The 19,495-nt window shown below is 29.5% G+C and overlaps 2 protein-coding genes across 2 annotated transcripts; both read right to left on the bottom strand.

Annotated features, from left to right (window-relative positions):
* Nucleotides 1-9,571: 9,571 nt before the first annotated feature.
* LOC101207644 (G-type lectin S-receptor-like serine/threonine-protein kinase SD2-5) lies at nucleotides 9,572-13,417 on the bottom strand. Its single transcript, XM_004136303.3, has one exon. The coding sequence runs from the start codon at nucleotides 12,730-12,732 to the stop codon at nucleotides 10,264-10,266; it is 2,469 nt and encodes an 822-aa protein (XP_004136351.2). The 5' UTR covers nucleotides 12,733-13,417; the 3' UTR covers nucleotides 9,572-10,263.
* A 2,062-nt stretch (nucleotides 13,418-15,479) lies between these two features.
* LOC101219225 lies at nucleotides 15,480-18,458 on the bottom strand. The gene is made up of 4 exons (XM_011654179.2): nucleotides 18,238-18,458; nucleotides 17,996-18,110; nucleotides 17,044-17,158; nucleotides 15,480-16,506 (listed from the first exon to the last, which is right to left on the bottom strand). The coding sequence occupies exons 1-4, from the start codon at nucleotides 18,339-18,341 to the stop codon at nucleotides 15,773-15,775; spliced, it is 1,068 nt and encodes a 355-aa protein (XP_011652481.1). The 5' UTR covers nucleotides 18,342-18,458; the 3' UTR covers nucleotides 15,480-15,772.
* Between the last annotated feature and the right edge of the window lie 1,037 nt (nucleotides 18,459-19,495).

Raw genomic sequence — 19,495 nt, 5'->3', positions numbered from 1 at the left:
CATTTCACGACTTTGTTTTTCATTTTTATTTCATTTTAAGAAATTGAAATTTAAAACAAATATAGAGATTACCGTAAACAAAAGTTGAGAGCAAAACACTACGATTAATTTTGAAAGTATGATAACTAAAGTTGAAGGTAGAGAAACGGAAATTAACATTTTAAAAGTAAAATAACAAAAATAAATAAATAGGTTCAAGGAAGATAGTAGTTTTTAACTTTTAAAAAGAAAAAAAAGAAAATTGAGCATGGCTAATGGATAAGACGCCAACTATTATCTTCGTAAATTTGTATTGTGTCAAAAAAATTACTAAGATTAAAGGTTAATGATTCGATCTTTCATATCAACGAAAATGAAAAGTAACACATTTTCTATTATAACAAAATTGAAAAAGTTTTAATGTTCTTTGGCATAAAAACTAACGTGTGCAAACCTAATAACGAACATTTTAAGTTTAAAAACTAATGTTTTGGTTTAACCTTTAATTCGATCTTTATCATAATTCATGCATTTTTTTAGAGAATATTTAATAGGTTTTCTTAATCCAGCAATTGATGATGAGAAAATTCGAATCATATACCTCGTGATTTTGAGTAGACTAAAATGGTCTAATCGAAAATAACAAAGACAAAATTAATTTTAATTTAAGCAAACAATTTAAAAGTGCATAAGAAAAATATAATATTCTTGAAAGTACGAATACATAAATGGGAAGTAGACGTTGCATGAATATTATTAATATATTTTAAATCTTGAGAGTTAAAAACACAATTATTTATGGTTGTTGTTATTAAAATTATATATATATATATATATATATATATATATATATAATAAAGTAGTTTTATAATATATGACCATGTGTTTGATGATTGCCAACAAAATATAATTTTAATATATATAACAAAATAAAAAAGGGTTTGAAACAAAATATAATACACCACGTTCAATATTGATTTTTACGAGTTTTATATGTTTTAGTACAAAAATTGTGAAATTGAGAGATTGAATTTCGATTTCAAGAAAGAGTACGTTAGTTGATATTAAGCTAAAGTGGTTTTGGTCGATATCACGTTAGTTGATATTAAGCTAAAGTGGTTTTGGTCGAGATCAACCCAAAAAATAAAACTTATAGCAGGTGAAGGTAAATTTAATTATATACATCGTTTAAAATCGTTATCGTTACTTACACATAAAATGAAATTTTTATCGTTGCATGTTTAAAGTCATTGTTAATTATCTTCCTTCGCTTATACCTAATAGTATAAAAACGAGTATAACTCACATGACATGTGAATATGTTAACTATCAAAAGGTCTGTATAGTTCGATTCTCCTATACTCTTATTGTAAAAATTATAGATTACAAGTTTAATCCTGGATTTTTCGGTTTGTATCGTATAAATCTTTAAACTTAAAAATGACTTAATAGTACAATGAACAAACTTTCATTTCGTGCTTATTAGATCTTTAAAATTTATAAAAATAATTCCTTACGTACTTTACATTTTATTTATAATTAATCATTTGAATTATTTTTGTTTTTCGTCTAATATGTCGTTAACACATTCAACGTTTTCCATAATTCATACATTTATTTGACACAAATGAAAATTTTAATGATATATTACACGGGATATTGTAAATACAACAATTAGATTCAAATAATTAAGTATATATATAAACATTTTTAAAATTTTAAAATATAGCAAAATCTGTCAAAGTCTATCAATGATATGAGTCTATCCCTAAATATACTACACGTTGCAAATATTGGTTTATCACTTATAAACCATAAGAGTTTATCAGTGATAGAATTCTATCACGGATAGACTAATTTGTTATATTTGCAATTTAAAAATAAAATATTGCTCTATATATTTAATTATTATTCATAAAATTGCTATCCATTATAATTATCCTATATTATACACAAAATTGAATATGTCGTAAACTTATTACATTTTTCATATAATCAAATGTTGCTATCAACCTATATTAAACACAAACATAAAAGTTTCGATACAAAAATTTTAAATCTAACATTAAAATAGTTTGACCAAAATGAGCATAACTCAATTGACATACGAGAATGTTATTAACTCTGAATCCCTAGTAGGAGAAAATACATTATTGAAATTTATTACAATTAATTAGAAATAGACATTCCCAACAAAAAAGAAGAAGAAGAAGAAGAAGTGTGTGATACCAAATAAAACCACTTGAAAAAAAAAGTGCACAATAATTAATAAATTATGTTATTGTCTAAAACTTTATCTTCCCTATTTGTTGGTTGTTTACACAATAATTTTCCAACTGCAAAACAATGATTGATCTAATTACAATAATGTTCTTTGAATCCCTTATTTATATATATATCACATCATTCCAATTTTTATTTTCATGGAGTAAAACTTTTTTCCATAAATAGACAATAATAATAAGTTGACCAATTTTTCAAAAACATATTAATTTTGCAATTTTCTCTTAAATTTGTGCAAATTAAGGGAATGATGTAAATATATTAAAATGATTTTATTTTTTAAAAAAATCATGTATAATGATTTTTCATCGTAAATTTGAATCTTCTATCTATATATAATAATTTAAAGCCAATTTATTGAGAATGGTTTCGAAAATTATTAATATGATATATGTAAAGTCAACAACAAATAATTATTAAGCCAAAGTTCACAAATTATTGGCTATATTTCAAGATAAAGTTTAGTAGGCAATATAGGTTTTTAACAAATTCCTTTATCTATTACGAAAATTCTACATAAATTGAATAGAAAAAATATATATATTTACAAAATATTTAAAAATGTTTCTTATATATTTTTAAAAGAAAACAATAGTAATTGCCCCTAATAATAATAATATATAAATAAGTTAAATAGGATTCTTTTTCTATTTTAGTTATATATATATATAAACTTCCAATTTTAAAACGTGTAAGAAATCTTAAATTTTGTCTATATTTAACTTATTTAGTGTTGATTTTCTTTTCATAAACTTTTATTATTTATTAGGATAATCATTTTAATATTTATAGGGAGAATTAGTGTAATGATAAAACGGTTGAAAATAATTATAAAATATAATAAAATTTTATATTTTGTCTATGATAGACGAGGTAAAATTGATAGAAATTCATAGAAGTTCATCCATGTTTATTATAGATAGAATCTAAAATATTGTTATATTTTGTAAACATTTTAATTTATTTTACTATATTTTAAAACAAAAATGATTAACCTTGTTTAGCCAATTTTAATAAAAAAATATTAACTTTGAATTATTCCATTTAAAGTTTCTTTAAAAATACTTAAATTAAACTTGGATAAAGTTATATAACTAAAGTTAAACAAATTAAAAAATCAAAATAATATTTTACCCAAAAAACCAAATATTTTATCTCTTGATTTATCACAAAATGGGAAAAAAAGAAAGAAAAAAAAAAAGAAAGAAAAGAAGACAACATTAATTATTATGTGTGGTAAATTAAAGTGCATATCCATCCAAAACCATTTAATGACAAATTGATTTTCCATTCATTTCAAACCATGAGAAGAAGCTACTTTTCTTTCTAAACTATATATTTCTAAATTTCCATAAAATTAAAAAACAAACCATAAAAATCACTTTAGATATTTTGGCATAATGATATTTTAATTTTATAATCAATACCATCATCGACTCTCGAAAATAATTTGAATATGACGAGTCATAATGAACTTTGTTTTCATGGTAATTGCATGCACTTTCTCGTATTTTTAACGTGGTATAATAATTCAATCACTAATTCTTAAAAATAAATTGACGGCGACAAGTCATATAATAAATTTGTTTTTATCGTGGTAATTTTATTCATGATTTTCTTAAAACCATAAATTCCTATCATTTATTATTTACACAATTGTAGTCAATAGATTATTTTTCATATAAACATAATAAATTTAAAAAAAATGCAATTCCAACATTATCACTCCCAAAATATAAACAATTACATGATTTTTTTTATAAAAAAGTTCAAAATAAAACATTTTCACCAAATATTTATATTTCATACAAAAATCAAATCATCAAATGTAATAAATTTTGTTTGATAAAGTATAAATAGTTTTTCTATTTTTCTTAATAAAAAACCCAAATACTTTTATATAATTATTAAAAGAAGTAAAATTTAAATTGCACATGTATTGTCTCTATAATTTGAAGGTAATTTTATTTTAGCCCCTAACCTACGTTTTAATTGAAAACCTACTAATCGTATAGTTAATTAAATTTAATGAAACTAAATAGGTGGAACTAAGAAAATATTATAAAAGACTAAACTAAGAGTACGTTTTGATTATATATAGAAAAAATGATTTTAAATAATACATTTTATTTTAAACACTTTATTTATTATTTAAAATGATTTTAAAATTTAAACGCATACATGTTTGGTTAGATATGTATATACATGTTTTTCTTTTTTTATATTTTTTGGTTAGATCTTCTATATATATTTTCACAAATTTTGGATTATTTTTCAATTTTATATTTTTGAAAAGTGATCGAACACCTCAATTTTTTTAAAATGTTTTTTTCTTTAAATTTAAACACTTTAAAAGTTCATCCAACTAAATATTAAATTCACATATTTAAAAAGACTACAATTTTATTTTTAAGATTGGGATTTTGTTGACAATGTTCAAAATTTATACTCTTTTTACTTTGTGTTTTTTTAACTAAATAATCACTTTCCATAATTAGTGTTAATATCTCTAATTACAACAAAAAAAAAAAACTTAATTATTCATTACTACTACAATTAAAATTACATTCTTGCTTCATATCCCAAATGATAACATTTTGAAATAAACTTAAAACACGGGAATGAAAGACGTAAAATTTTCAAATTTATTGACGAAAAAACCACAAATCTATTTAGGCTTCTATCCGACTTGGAAGTTTTCTCTTTGGTTGCCTTTTGTTTAGAGACTGTAATTTTAAAAATATTTAAACAGGAGTCGATTATTTTTAAACTATTTATAAATACAGTAAAATGCAATAATTAGGTTATGTAGAATATCATTAATATCTATAAATATTTAAAAGAGTTTTTATTTGTTTAAAGGAATTATGTAAATTAAAAAGAAGGAAAAAAGAGAGGCGCGTTATTTATTTATTGGGAGCAGCAGCTGAGGGACTAAGGCTATGAAACGCTCCTTTTGGTGTTTTCCGTAAATACCCCCATCGCAATGCTAGTAAAATGAGGTCAATTTGGTCAAAACACACTTTGGGTTCACCTCACAATTAAATAAAAGGTCAGGGGAGCTTTGGGAGCGGTGGTGGATTTTGGATTTTTGTATTTTTCCTATTTCAATTCCTTAATTCTATTTCTTCTTTGTTTTTAATCTTATTCTTTTATTCCACCACAATCATTCCTCAAAATACATTAATATTTTGAATTTATAAACTTTTAAGAAAAAAAACAAAAAGAAACAAATTTTATTCAAAGGAGGTCTAATTGTTTTGAATTTAAAATTAATTTTAGTTTAAAATGCTAAAGTTTTTTTATGTCTTGATAATGATTTAATCAACCATATTTAACAACTTCCTCCTTAAATTTTAATCCATAACAATTTACAATTTAATCTACGTACTAAAAATTATACCGTAAAAATTTAATGAAATTTATTACACAAATAGTTTATAAAGTAGTTGATTACTTTAAAATTTAGAGATTGAATTGTTACCAATTAAAAGTTTTAAAGTAGATATAGTGGTTGGAGTCTTTTGATTTGATTAATTATTGGAAGTAATTTGTTTGAGATGCAGTGGAAATAAAGGATGATTAAAATAGACGAAATTAATTGGATTAGAATGTAATTAAAGACTAATTACCTAATTTGAAAGAAACACCTCAATGCTTTTAAGCTAACTTATCTTCCTAATCCCCACGTAACTTTTTCTACTTCAATTCCCTATTTTTTCTTCAACACCTTTTTTTTCTCTTTTCTTCCTTTCTAATTTTGCCCTAACAATCTATTTTAAATATACCATAAATAATCCAAATATATATAACAAAATTTTATACCATTCAACTTTTCTAACTCTTTATTGTTAATATAAATGTTTCGTTATTTGATAGGTTTTAATTAAATAACAAAAACAATAATGTGTAATTTAAAAGCTTCTAAACTTAGTAAAATGACAATATATGTAGATTGTAATATATCATTTTTTTTTTAATTTGAAGTTGATATATATTAATAAAAACCGATAAAATAATCTAACAAAAGGAAATCTCACGTAAAAAAGTCAAGCTGCTAGATTATAGGCAACTTCATTCCCATCACTGATAATTTTACAAAAGTGAGAAACCTTTACCGAAGTCTAAAATCTCACGATTCAACAACTTGATTGACTTCAATCAAACTATATTCTACCTTCATCAGGGGATATGTCCATTCCGAGAAACAAGAATATGATTTAGGCCAATCAACAATAGTTTTAGCTTCTAAGATTTTAACTTATCAAACTTGTGGACATTGGAATGCCTTATGTTATGTTATAATATGATATAAAGATACAAAATTTAAGAAGGGAATAATCTAAAAATGTATAGACTCACATCCTTTGTTAAATACAACTTAGGAATAGTCTAAAAATATAGTTTGGTTCGACATTTCTCAAGTGTTGGATTTTGAAAAAAAATGGATTGTTTGACCTCTTGTTATGAACCGTCCATCAAATTATTATTTATAATTTATTTAATATATATGAAGAAATTCTAGTACTTTTCGATTTTAATAATATTTCTACGACATATTAAGTAGGGATATTTTTGTCATTTCGATATAATTAATGATATGTCATGTATTTACGTTTTAATTAGGAGACTATTTAAAGTTTGATCATTAGGTTGTATAAAAGTAGTTTTAAATTTTGAATATTGAGAATGTCATAATGCCTCTATGTTGATAACAAAATTATTCAATATCATCATCTAAACAATGTATGATCTAGCAAGATCGTATGCTTAAACATTTAGATAAGATCGATCAACGTATATGTGGAGTGTTCAAACTTTGATTAGGGGAGAGTGTTGTTCTTTCTCTCGTCTCGTCTTCGATAAAAAAATAATCCAAACTTATTCATCTCTTCGTATTGACGTCAAATTGAATCCTTAACTGCATATTCTAAAACCTCTCGATTGGTTTGGAGACCATTATTTCAAACTATTAATTTATATAGTATCTTATAGCCGTTTGACATTGGTTTTAAAAAAATAGACTTATGATATATAACAAATCAACTAAAGTGCAAACACACAAATATATTTATTTTAAGTGGTTTTTAAATTTTCTTTTATTAAAAATGTTTAAATGAAAAAATATTTTTAAAAAAAAAAACATTCTTCCAAGTTAATTTAAAAGTGCTAAAAATTAGTTTACAAGGCTAAAATATATATTTTCTCAAGTTAATTTAGTTATAATTAATTAATTTTAGAAAACCAATCTAGAAATATTTTCCAAATATAAAAAGGCAACATTTATAAGTGGAAGGATTTGAATGTGAGACCTCGAAATATACATATGTCATCTAAGCTAAACTTATGTTAGCTACAATTTTATTTTTAACTTACACGAGAATAATAAACCTAACATTTTTCATTAATAGACTTCCAATTTATTTAACATAAACTACCCTGCAACGAAAATATTTAGCAAAAACAAGGAAATCAAAAATATATATTTTTAAAATATAATAATTTATTTTTTAAAATTAAATTTCACTTATGAACGACCTTCAACGCCATTGCCTACTTCCTAGTTTTAATTTTAAAAAAGAAACAGTAAAATTTTGACATTGGAAAAATGTAATTTTTATTTTTTAAATTTTCATTTATTTGTGAGGAAACAATCCTAATTAATTTACAAAAAAAAATAGAACACAAAAAACAAAATAATTCTCAAACTACCTAATATTTAGGATAATATATTCATAATTATTTTTGTTTATGTATTTTAAGTTCCATTCCATTTAATTTTCGTCCAAATTTAACCATTATATTTTTAATAAATTTAACCTTTCAAAATTAATTCAAAAAAAAAAATATATAAAAACATCATAATTTAGGAGCATTTTTAAATACAAACAAAAAAAACCAAATGAATTTTTTTAGTTAAATTCTTAGACATTTAAAAATAGAAAGATAAAAACAATATATATATATATAAAACTAAAAGTAGAGCATAATAAATAATAAAAAGGATGAGTTTAATAAAGAGGTATTATTATAATGAATTATAAAGGAAGTGAGGATTTTGATATATGGGGGAAGGGAACCAAGATGGGGAATATGATGTTTGGAAAACGGGAGAATGTTATCCCTATCCAGAAAAGGGATAAGGATAGTATAACTCCATGTCCAAATAATCCCCGGCAAGGCACGTGAGGATGAGGAAGGAAACACGTGAGAGGGGGGTCTTAGGTACTAGGTGGCACCACCAGCCACTGCCACGTGTACTCCGACCATTGCATGTTCTCTCTTCCTCTTCTTACACTCTACTCTTCTTTCTCTCTAAAGACTTTCCAACCAATTTTCCATTTCTTTTTTTTCTTCTCTTTATTATTTGATCCCCCCCACCTCCAATCATTTTCTTCCACGTCCACCTCTTTGCCACGTTGGACCCCTACCACTTCTTATGTCTTCATCCCATCCCATCCCATCCCTTCTTTAACCGGTTCCATCTATTTCAAAATAGAAACCACGTTTATTTCAAATGTTTAGAAACTCGATATTAAATACCAACGATACGTTATTTTGTTGATGTGATAGAGTAATCGAATTCAGGTTTTAGTCTCGACAACTCAACGACTAGAAGGTTGGAGTGTGTTGTTTAGCTCAAAAATCAAGATTTTATCGCTAAAATTTAATTTTAATGATAAAAAATAATTTATTACCATTTGCAAAGTCCGAGTTAAATCATCCCCCATTATTAGTTAAAGTTTAAGACTAAATTAAATCGTTATAAAAATTTGAAAATACACTAGCAAAATCGTTCCAAACTAAAATTCAAGAGACTAAATTAGTATATCTATAGTGATAATTAACTTAAGTTTATGAGCCAAAATAGAATATCAAAAAAGAAAAAAAAACTTAAAATTAAATGAAAATTTACAAATAATCAAAACATGTAACCACGTTATTTTTATGTGCGGGTGAACATTAGTCGTCCAAAGTTATTAATGATTGGTTTAGTAACATTGAACTAATCCCGACTAAGAAGAAGTACAAGCTGACCGTTGATCAATTGACTTGAAATTTTTTTAAAATGTTGTCAGATTGTATTTTTTCTAAACCAACATCGACTAGACTCATCCTTATCTAACCTTCGCTTTGGGTAGATTGGCTCAGTTTTGTAGCCTATCACGCTCAAAATCAAATAAACACAACGTTGACAGAAATTCATGTTAAAATACAATTGCGATATGAAAGAATCAACAGTAAAAAAGAAAAAAAAAGAAACATTATAGTACAAATCTTCATGTTTTAGTGAATGAAAAAATGGGAGTGGGAGATAAGATAGTTGGAATTAGAATGGATAAAAGGACAGAAGAATGAGGATATTAAAGGAAAAAGAAATATCAAAAGAAAAAAGGGTGGGGATTTCAAGGACTGACTGACCCATGAGCTTACATTTTTGGACACACATCATTCTTCATAACCCTTTATTCCAAATGCCTTCTTTCTCTATCTTTTTTCTTTCTTTCTTTCTTTTTTTTTTTTTGCATTTTTCACTCCACACATTCATGTTTTAATCAATCTATCACTTCGTTTTCTACCCAAATTTCACCATGATGTGAAAGAAGATGACGACAAAGACATGGACAGTAGGAAAGATAAGGGAAGATCACAAAGATGCAGTTAGTCTTAGAGTTGTGTAGTTTTGAAGAAAGTTGAGTTTCATCTTCATCACTCCTAAAAGCTACTTTTTAGTAACAATAATAACAAAGTAGGAAAACTGGAGGTGGAGGTGGAAGTGATGTCTATAAGCTTAATTTTCAAAACAAAAACAAAACGGGTACTGAACGGGGATGACTGTACATAACAAACAACAAAACTATTCAATTTTCTAATGTTTTCAAAAGTGTTTGAGGACAGACTAATGTACAAGAATATGATGCTAAGTAGAAGTATATGAGAACTCATCTGTTTGGAATGGAATGAATCATATGCCAAAATCTTTTTGAGTGTAATTATCTATCATCTTGGCCCGGAGAGCTTCATGGCCGAAAGATACGCATCGCTGTTGCAGTCCGATGGCCAGGAAGAGGTTCCTCCCTCACTGATTGATTTGAAGAAACTTGAAAACAGGCGAGAACCGAGTGGGGAGGAAGTTGGAGGCGGAGGAACGGCACAAAGGCCTTCAAGCATTTGGACTACTCTAGTCATTGGTGGCCTGAGGTGCATATCTTCTTGTATGCACCACAGTGCAACTTTAATGGCTGTAAAAACTCTTTCATCGCCATTTTTTATGGCCAGATTTGAGTCAAGGATGTTTTCAAGTTTTCCTTCTTCCATCATTTTAAAAGCATAAGATGGGAAGTGGCATTTTTCTGAAGTTTCTGTTGAGTCGAAGTTTTTTCTTCCACCAATTATCTCGAGCAACACCATACCGTAGCTATACACGTCACTCTTCTCTGAAATGGCGTAGTTTGTGATCCATTCTGGAGCAAGATACCCTCGAGTTCCTCTTAGTGTCGTAAAAACATGACTCTGCTCACGTGTCATTAGCTTTGCAAGGCCAAAATCTGAAACTTTTGCAAGAAATTTGTCGTCAAGAAGCACATTTTCGGGTTTGATGTCACAATGAATAATCTTTACATCACAATCTTCATGGAGATAAGCTAGTCCTTTAGCTGTTCCTAATGCAATATTGAATCTTGTATTCCAATCTAACAAGAAATCTTCTTTGTTCTTCCTAAATATCCATTTGTCTAAAGACCCATTTCCCATGTATTCATAAGCAAGAAGCTTGTGTGATCCTTCAGCACAATAGCCCTTGAGCCTGACCAAATGAACATGATGGATACTACCAATTATGCTCACTTCAGCTCGAAACTCCTTCTTTCCCTGACCGACTGCTTCCAATTTCTTCACGGCAACCCGAGTTCCATCAGGTAGAAGTCCTTGATATACTGAGCCAAATCCTCCTTGACCAAGTTTCATTGAGAAATTATTGGTTGCAGTTTGAAGATTGTCGTAGCTATAACGAATGGGTGCTCCTGTTAAACCATCCAAGAAGTTATCATCCTCGGAAGTCTCGTGAGGAGTTCCTGGCAGTTTTTTCTTTCTCTTGTAGTAACAAAATGCCAAATAAAGTAGGCCACAAATGACGAACCCGGTGAAAACAATGATGATCGCAACAATATGAGAGTTCATTCCCCCATTTCTACTCCCACCGTTGTTGTCACCACTGCCTCCGTTGTTCGAGACCTTGATGTATGAGACAAAGTTAGAGTCCTCATTGGAGTTTTGAAAGCTACCGACGTCGTCCAACAAGAAGCAGTTCCCTGTTAGATTTTCAAAGAACAATGCACGGCAAGAACAGTTACTCATGCAAGCGTTTTTGCAACCATTTAAATCAGTCGTTGAAGTGGATGGCAGAAATTCGAGTGCAAAATATTTGACCCCAGTAGCATATGCAAGCTTTATACTTCCATTCGATTGATGACAGGGAGAGACAATCCCAGGTTGGCAACTCGGATTTGTGCTAAGAACTGAAGGGCACTGGCATTTGTTCCCACTATAACATATAAAATACGGACCACACGGCTCCGGTGTGCTACAAGAGTCTTCAGGTATCCTAGTAGTTGAAGCCGCACCAGAATCTTGAAGATTATAAAATGACACAAAACCATCATCACCTAAAACTGCTATCCAAGTAGCATTTTCATTGGCTACATTCGAGAAGATGAATTGCCAGAGCAGGACTTTGCTCCGATCGTAGAACTTCCAAGAGTTCGTATCAAGAGTCGCCGAGTAGACTGCCCCGCCATTTTTATTAACGGTTTTACGATTCTCCTTAGCCATAGACCAGTAAGTCTGTGGTGATTGGAAACCTGCTGAGAGAGTCATATCACCAGACTTCATTTCAAGGAAATAACTCATATTATTATTATTGCTAAGATCGCTCACAAGTCTCATTCCTTCAACAAAATCCTGCCCTGATAAAAGAGTATCAGTTGGATGGCTAAAACTCTCCCAAACTATTTCATTGTCGCTATTGTTCGCTCGTAAAACCAAATTTCCCGAGTTTTGCAACTCCAAGGAAGAAACCCCTTTATCACTAGAATTTGTAGACCAAACCACAACAGAACCTTTCTTCAACATTGCATTTCCCTTCTCATCAAATGTAAACTCATCAGAATTAGCAACAGGAAATGCTCTATTTGCAGACCAAACTACTCTTAAGCTGCTTGTGTGGATGACAGCCAATAAAAACATTGTAACGTCTTGAGTAGTCACAAACCCAAATCCAAATTTAGAATTATTTGACATAAGAAACAGCCCATTGTTATCAATCCAGTTCATTTGAGAGCCTTGAAAGCCTGGAAAGATTTCCCCGAAACTCCGAATACTTGCAAAGCATACTTCACATTGAATAAAAAAGAACAGAAACAACAACCAAGCCAATAAACAGATAAAACCACCAAAATTTGAAGCACCCATCACCAGATTTCCAGAATCAAACACCAACCCAATCGAGGAAATCAATCAAACAAGAAGAACACAACACAAAAACAAGACCCCTCAATGGAAAATATCATATTACAACAGCAGCAAAAAACCCCCCAACATCAATTTACTTCACATATCCATAGAGTTAAAGAAAAGAAGTTATAGCATAAAGTAAATCCAACCCAAATTCCCAATGGACCTGAAAATTGAAATCCATGGAAGAAGAAGAAGAAGAAGAAGAGAACAATGAACTTCAATGGCGTCTGCCGTGTAGTCAAATCAAAGCTTGGGGAAGAAGAAAACAGAGGCAAAAATGAAATTTACCTCTGAAAATGGTGAGAAAAAAAACCAAAGCTCAAGATTGTACGAGGAAAAAAGGGGTTGTCTTGTCGCTGATTGTTCTTCAATGTTGATATGAAAAAGAGTAGGAAAAAAAAAGGATTGTTGGGTAGGAATTGTTTGTCTCTGTCTCTATGTTGTTAGAGATACCGCCATTTTTCTTTTTACCCACCAAAGAAAAAGATGAGCAAAGCGTTCATATGGCGTTCGTCAGTGATAAATATTCAATGATTTTTTTGCTTCGGTTTCGTCCAATACTTTTCTTTCTCCTTCTTCTCCTTCTTCTTCCTTCTCTTCATCTCTTGAGAGATCCCATAAGATGATGATTCAAAAATCTAATATTTTATAGTAAATTTGGTGTTGGGATCATAAATATGATTATTTCTTTTTTGTTTTTTCTTAGATACAATCCAAAGTGATACAACACACTTCATAGATTCATGTTACTTCAAGTTTTATTTCTTTCTAAAACCAAATTAATCAATTTTAATCTCAAACTAATATTGAATGGAAGTATAATAAAAATATTTGCCAAACTTTGGATGGAAATTTTGTAATTTAGGTAGAAAATTTTATTTTGTATATATATATATATATCAAAATGATGTCAAATGTGATAATTTAATTAAATGGAAGGGTGTAACATGAAATATAGAAGTAGTGGGGGAGATGATAGCTTTTGTTTTTTCTTTTAGATAATAAATAAATATGCAACTTTGATTTATATATATTTTTAGAGAAAAATATTGATACCCACATGGTTCAATCTTATTGATTGTTTGGCATTCTCAACTAAGCAAAATTTTCTCATTTATTTTATTTGATCAAGTTGATTTTTTTCTTCTTTAAATAACAATGCACATTGAAATTGAAATGACAAATGTAAATAATTTTCAAAGGAAAATGGCAAAGGCAAAACAACAAATCCCATTGTAGTATTTTACTTTGGATTTAATTTAATTAAATATTTCTTCCTTCAATTTCAACATCTTATTTGAAAATATTTACCTATATGCATACATACATACACATGTGAATATTCTTAAGTAAAGAATTTGAATTTTCAGTTAATATTTTTAAAAGAAAATTAAGATTCTTTTTCTTCTTTTTTTTTTATGGTTTTTAAATTTTGGGTTGATTTTTAAAAAACGTTTAAATAAATAAATAAAAAATCCAAATGAAAAAGAGAGAGAGAGAGAACAAATGTATCATAAACAAAAAGTAGACATGTGATAGTTTTAAAAGTTTTTAAGTAATGTTGTCTTCCTTGTGCTTTCCATACATATTTAATGTCAAATTGCATAGAAATTCCAAAAATTAGAGAAAAATTAAGAATACCAAAATGATAATTGAGACAAATTAAAAAGGGAAAAAAATAAACAAAAATTTATGTCAACAATTGGTACATAAAAAATACAATGAAAGTGAAATTAAAAAGAAATCAATAAATTGACAAATTTCATAACTTGATTATACTTTACAAATATACATCTAATTTCTTTTTTATTGTTTTATTATTTCAAAACTTGATGATTCAATAATGATAAGAGTTTTTTTTAGAAGAATATACAGAAATTGAAATTTCAACCCTAAAAGAAACCTTTAATTTGGTTTTGAAAAATGAGCAAAGAAAGAAAGTACAAAAGTCACATACTTTAAGACTTGGAAAGGGTGTCCTTTGTCCATTACAATGACTTTGGCTTTTGGAATAGACTTTGGAGAAAACAACAATCAATCTACTTTCTTATATAAAGTTTCAAACCAATCAAATAAAAATTAATTACAACAACGAGCAAGAGCTTAACTCAACTTGTTGTGTATATCGAGAATCGAGAGATTCTAATTTCAAATTCTCTACCTTAAAAAAAGTTTATGTGGATTTCAAACATTGGATATACACGCACGAGTTTAAAATAATTTTAAAATATCTTAGGAAAAACATCAATGATATATGATAACATAAAGAAAGTATTGAGTATTGGTGTCTTTGGTTGATAGTGAAGTTATTGATGTTGAAGCTTTTGTATAAAATATCAAAATGTGCATAATTAAGTCGTTGATTTGTTTTCAGAACAACAAACTTTATGTTATTTGTTCATACCCTAAATCTGTATTTGACGTTTAAATCTACATTAAGTATCAAGACATTGAGATTGTCGATGTACAGCATATATTTAAACTATCTTCTTGTTGGATGATATATAATCAAACCCCTCTTCATCCCGCTAGCTTATGCTTTTAGGTCAAGTGATGATGTTATTTTCTCCGACTTTTGAGTCCATCCGTAACTCCTAATTAAAGCTTAATTATTTGGGAGGTTTAAAAGCCAAATATCTCATTAATTATCTTCATTGAAGCCATTGGTGTTAACATTTGAACAAATTCTTACCAAACAAATATAATAAAGAAGATGATGATGCAGATTGTCAACCTTCCATGAAGATATTCACATGATTCAAATGACCTTTGTTACTATCTCAATGCCTTTTCAACAATAGATCATACTGAATCGACAAAGCTCGATTATAGCGGTAACTTAAAACGATACAAGGCTAAGGTCCTATAACTTTGTTACTAACAGCACGTGCAAGAACATCACAAGCTAATCGAACTGAACAATAGAAAGAGATTGATCGTGCCAGTGAATGCTTTCTATCATCTAAATTGATTTAGAAGCTTTGCTCTCTCACTACTAATGGAAATCTAATGCATCATATGTACCATGGAGAGGGAAGAAAGGGAACGTTTTGTCTAGTTGAAATGAGCGATCAGACGAACTCGTGATCTGCTTTTGAGATGTGTTAGCATCGATGTTGTTGATCATCTTGGATTGATTGTCGTCGATGCTCGGGTGTGGAACGAAGAGAGAGCCCAACCGCAACGATAGATCACAAGTTGTTTTTTGTTGCTTGTGAAGAGTAGTACTATTTACCAAATCAACTCTGTTGTTTCTTGGAGGAATCACATCATTGGAATGGAAGTACTTGAATGGAGCTGGACCAGAGAAACTCGGATTGTTGTAGACTGGATTTGGTTGGATTTCGATATCACGAACGTGTTGATTTCTTCCTTGATACAATGGACACAAAGAAAACATATCCCATCCAGCAACAGTCTCTGTTAGGAACTGTCTGTTACGAATCGATGGACAGATATTCTTATATACAGTTGAAGTCAGGTTTGTGCTAGGAACACCAACATGTTTTTGGTTTTCCATTCCGGATTTCGGTACATTTCTCGTCTGCTTTGACAAATTTGGACAATGTGATAAATGTTGTGAACTCAAAACAGTTGGTCTAATGGGGTTGGTGAAGTTGGGTGATGTATCTAAGACCTGTGGAGTACAGGAATTAAGGTAGCCCCTCAGATTACTACCTCGGTTACTCTTCGACGATCTTCTCGGTGTGCAACCCAAATAGAGAGCAGCTGACAAGGGAAAAAGGACTAGAAGTTATAACAACATTCACAAATAAAACAGCCATTTTCATCCTCAATTATACAAATTCAAGCTAAGTTTCATATACTACCCTAACATTGCACAAAATCATAGGTTTTCAATAACAACTTAGATTTTGATAATCGTAAACAGACCAACTTACGTATATCTCAAATAATCAAATGTAACAACAATCTGAATCTACCATCATCTAACAAGATAACGGTTTCAGAGACTAACCTGATATTGCAATAAAATCATATATTCTCAATATCGAACACAACCTATATATGGGTTACTATAGGTGTACCAACTAATTTACGTACATCTCGAACAATCTTTCAAAACAACTATCTTACTTGACGGTGATACTGACTATTCCTGAGTAGTAACAAGTGGTGATGATAGTTTGAAACTATGATCTTTAACTTATCTATGTTACCTTTTTTACCATTTAGTTCTTAATGGCATACATATAAACAAGTCTCAAACAAAATGCGGTAACAAATTAAGTTTTGCAGAGGCACCTTCAATACAAGGATGAAGAAATTCCCCAGTTTCAGCATCCTTATCAAGCCGAATTATCGTATTAATCGCTTCATTTATACGGGTCCATAGAGTAGTAACATCCATGTATTCAGCCTGTGCAAATGTATAAAGATGAACCACGTGAGTTTATTTCTATCTTTGAAGTTTGATTGCTAATTCAGTTGGGACCTTAAGCACTCAAATATTTCTGTTTTAGTTGCTCACTTTACATAAAAAAACTATTTTAGCCTCCCTAAGATATATCAACTAATCAAATACTTCCCGATGAAATGTATCTGCTTATTAGGACAGTAAAGTGACCATCTCAGGATTCTATTGCCTAAATCATATAACAAAAATATCCCTCTATGTTTTTCACAACTACTCCTATTCTTTCGGAGCTTGAAATATTACCCTGAACCATTTCGATCAAAGATGATTATAATGATGTGACAGTGGCCTAAAACCAATCCTATTCTTCAAAACTACACTCTTTCAATCCTATTTTTCATCTTAATGAAAGATCAATGATAATGTCACAATTTTTTACAATATTTAGTAGTTTTTCAAACAAAAGAGTGTAGTTAAGAAGATTTTTGTATGGATGGCCCAAACTCAGACATTAAAAGATCCCGCCATGGCTCCGATTATCTTGCCATGGAGGGGCATCCTTAAAGCAATAGTGGTAGTGACATCAACCAAAGATTAGTTTTCATTAGTTCTCATCATAACACAAATCTCCCAAAAACTTAATCATATTTTATTTTATAAAAGGATGACAATATGGACTAAACTAAGCTTTTTTAAAAGAAAGTTGAGGATAAAGAAAAAATGACATAACAGAGCTACACCCAAAAACAAATTAGTTCTTACTCAGGTTCAAAAGATGACCATATAGCAAAACACAATACAAACTTTGATAATAAAAGGTCATAAGAAAAAAGAGGGAACCTCAGAGTCAGCTTTAGAATACAAAATCTCCTCAGCTTTAAGGACGACAATGGGGAGCTTCTCTTGCCACTCCTTATTCTTCTTAGTAGCACAACAATGAACTTCACTAACAACCCTAAACAGATAACACCCAAAAATCAAACATTCCATACACCAAAAAGAAAGAAAGAAAGAAAAAAAAAAAAACAGATTTCATAACCAAAAACACAAAAAGGGTTTAAGGGAAAAGGTGAAGAAAGAACCTGAAAATCTCTTGAATGAGAGATCCTCTAATGGGTTGATGCCTTTCACTATGCCAAGCTCTTCTCACACACTCAAATGGCCTACACCCTGTTCTTGGAGGCATTCTCCTCACAGCAACAAGCTCCAAAGTGTGTAGCTAGTGTGTAGCTATGGAGTGTGAGAGAAGGGAAATGGAGATTCATGGCCAAATAAAGAACTGAGAGGAAAAAGTTGTGGGGGGGGGGGGGGGGGAGGAAGGGGGGTCTGATGATTCTGAATTGAACATTGGAAGAATGAGAGAGAAAAAGTTTAAATTTGCAAATTTGATCCAATAGTTTAAAAAATATTATAACTTTCGAGAGTGTTTGGGCACTAACTTGTTGTACATGTGGATTATTTTGGCCCACTCTACCTCTGAAGTTTCCATCAAGTATTAGTATTTCAAATTTCTCTGTCTTGCAGTCTATACTATTTCACATACTGTTACTCTTTTCTAATCATCTTCACTCTCCCTCTTTCACACCATTATTTATCTCAAACACAGATTATGATATCCCATTATGCATTTGAAACATTCGTTAATCTTCGTCGCTCTTCCCAAACCAACACAGTCTTTTCCAGATCTATGAAGTTTTAGTCTGCAAAAACGATTTATGAGAGTTTATCAAACCGCGTGGATTACTAAATCTTAACTTTTTCTAAATTGTAGGGAATAAATCTGTAATTCAAAGGTAGCAATAATAATTTTGGAGGAGAGAGGGATTGGGTGTCCCCCAGAGACACATGGTGATTTTGGAAAGAGGCATTGGTCATTTTCTGTAAAGAAGAAGAGAGAGTTGATGTAGGGGTAGGGGGAGAAATAAGAGGGTGTTGTCATTGTCATTGTCATTCAACCTTCTCTCTCTAATGTCTTTGCCTTTGCCTTTGTGCCCATCCCCCCAACACTAAAAGTCATATACTTTTCCTTTTTTAGTCTAATTGCACAAATATCCTTCAAATTATTACCATACTTCTTGTTATACTCTTAAATTTTATAACAACCCACTTTTCAAATTTATAAACAAGCATCGAGTCTATTTACGTTGAATTCTTGAGCTAAACGATAAGATATTCTAGAAGTTTTCTTTATCATTCAATATCTGTCTCGAAAGACAATTTTAGATAATTGAATCTTACACTTTGTCAAATTCACATTGATCAATGACAATTTCGAGTTATTGGTTTTGCTAGATGGCACAAGTTTCTCTTAGCTATAAATAGGATGGAATCAATGGTTAC

This window comes from Cucumis sativus, chromosome 3 (assembly GCF_000004075.3).
Source record: "Cucumis sativus cultivar 9930 chromosome 3, Cucumber_9930_V3, whole genome shotgun sequence".
In the NCBI taxonomy this organism is placed as follows: domain Eukaryota; kingdom Viridiplantae; phylum Streptophyta; class Magnoliopsida; order Cucurbitales; family Cucurbitaceae; genus Cucumis; species Cucumis sativus.
Note: the sequence above shows the minus strand (reverse complement) of the source record. Positions and strands in the feature narration are given on the sequence as shown.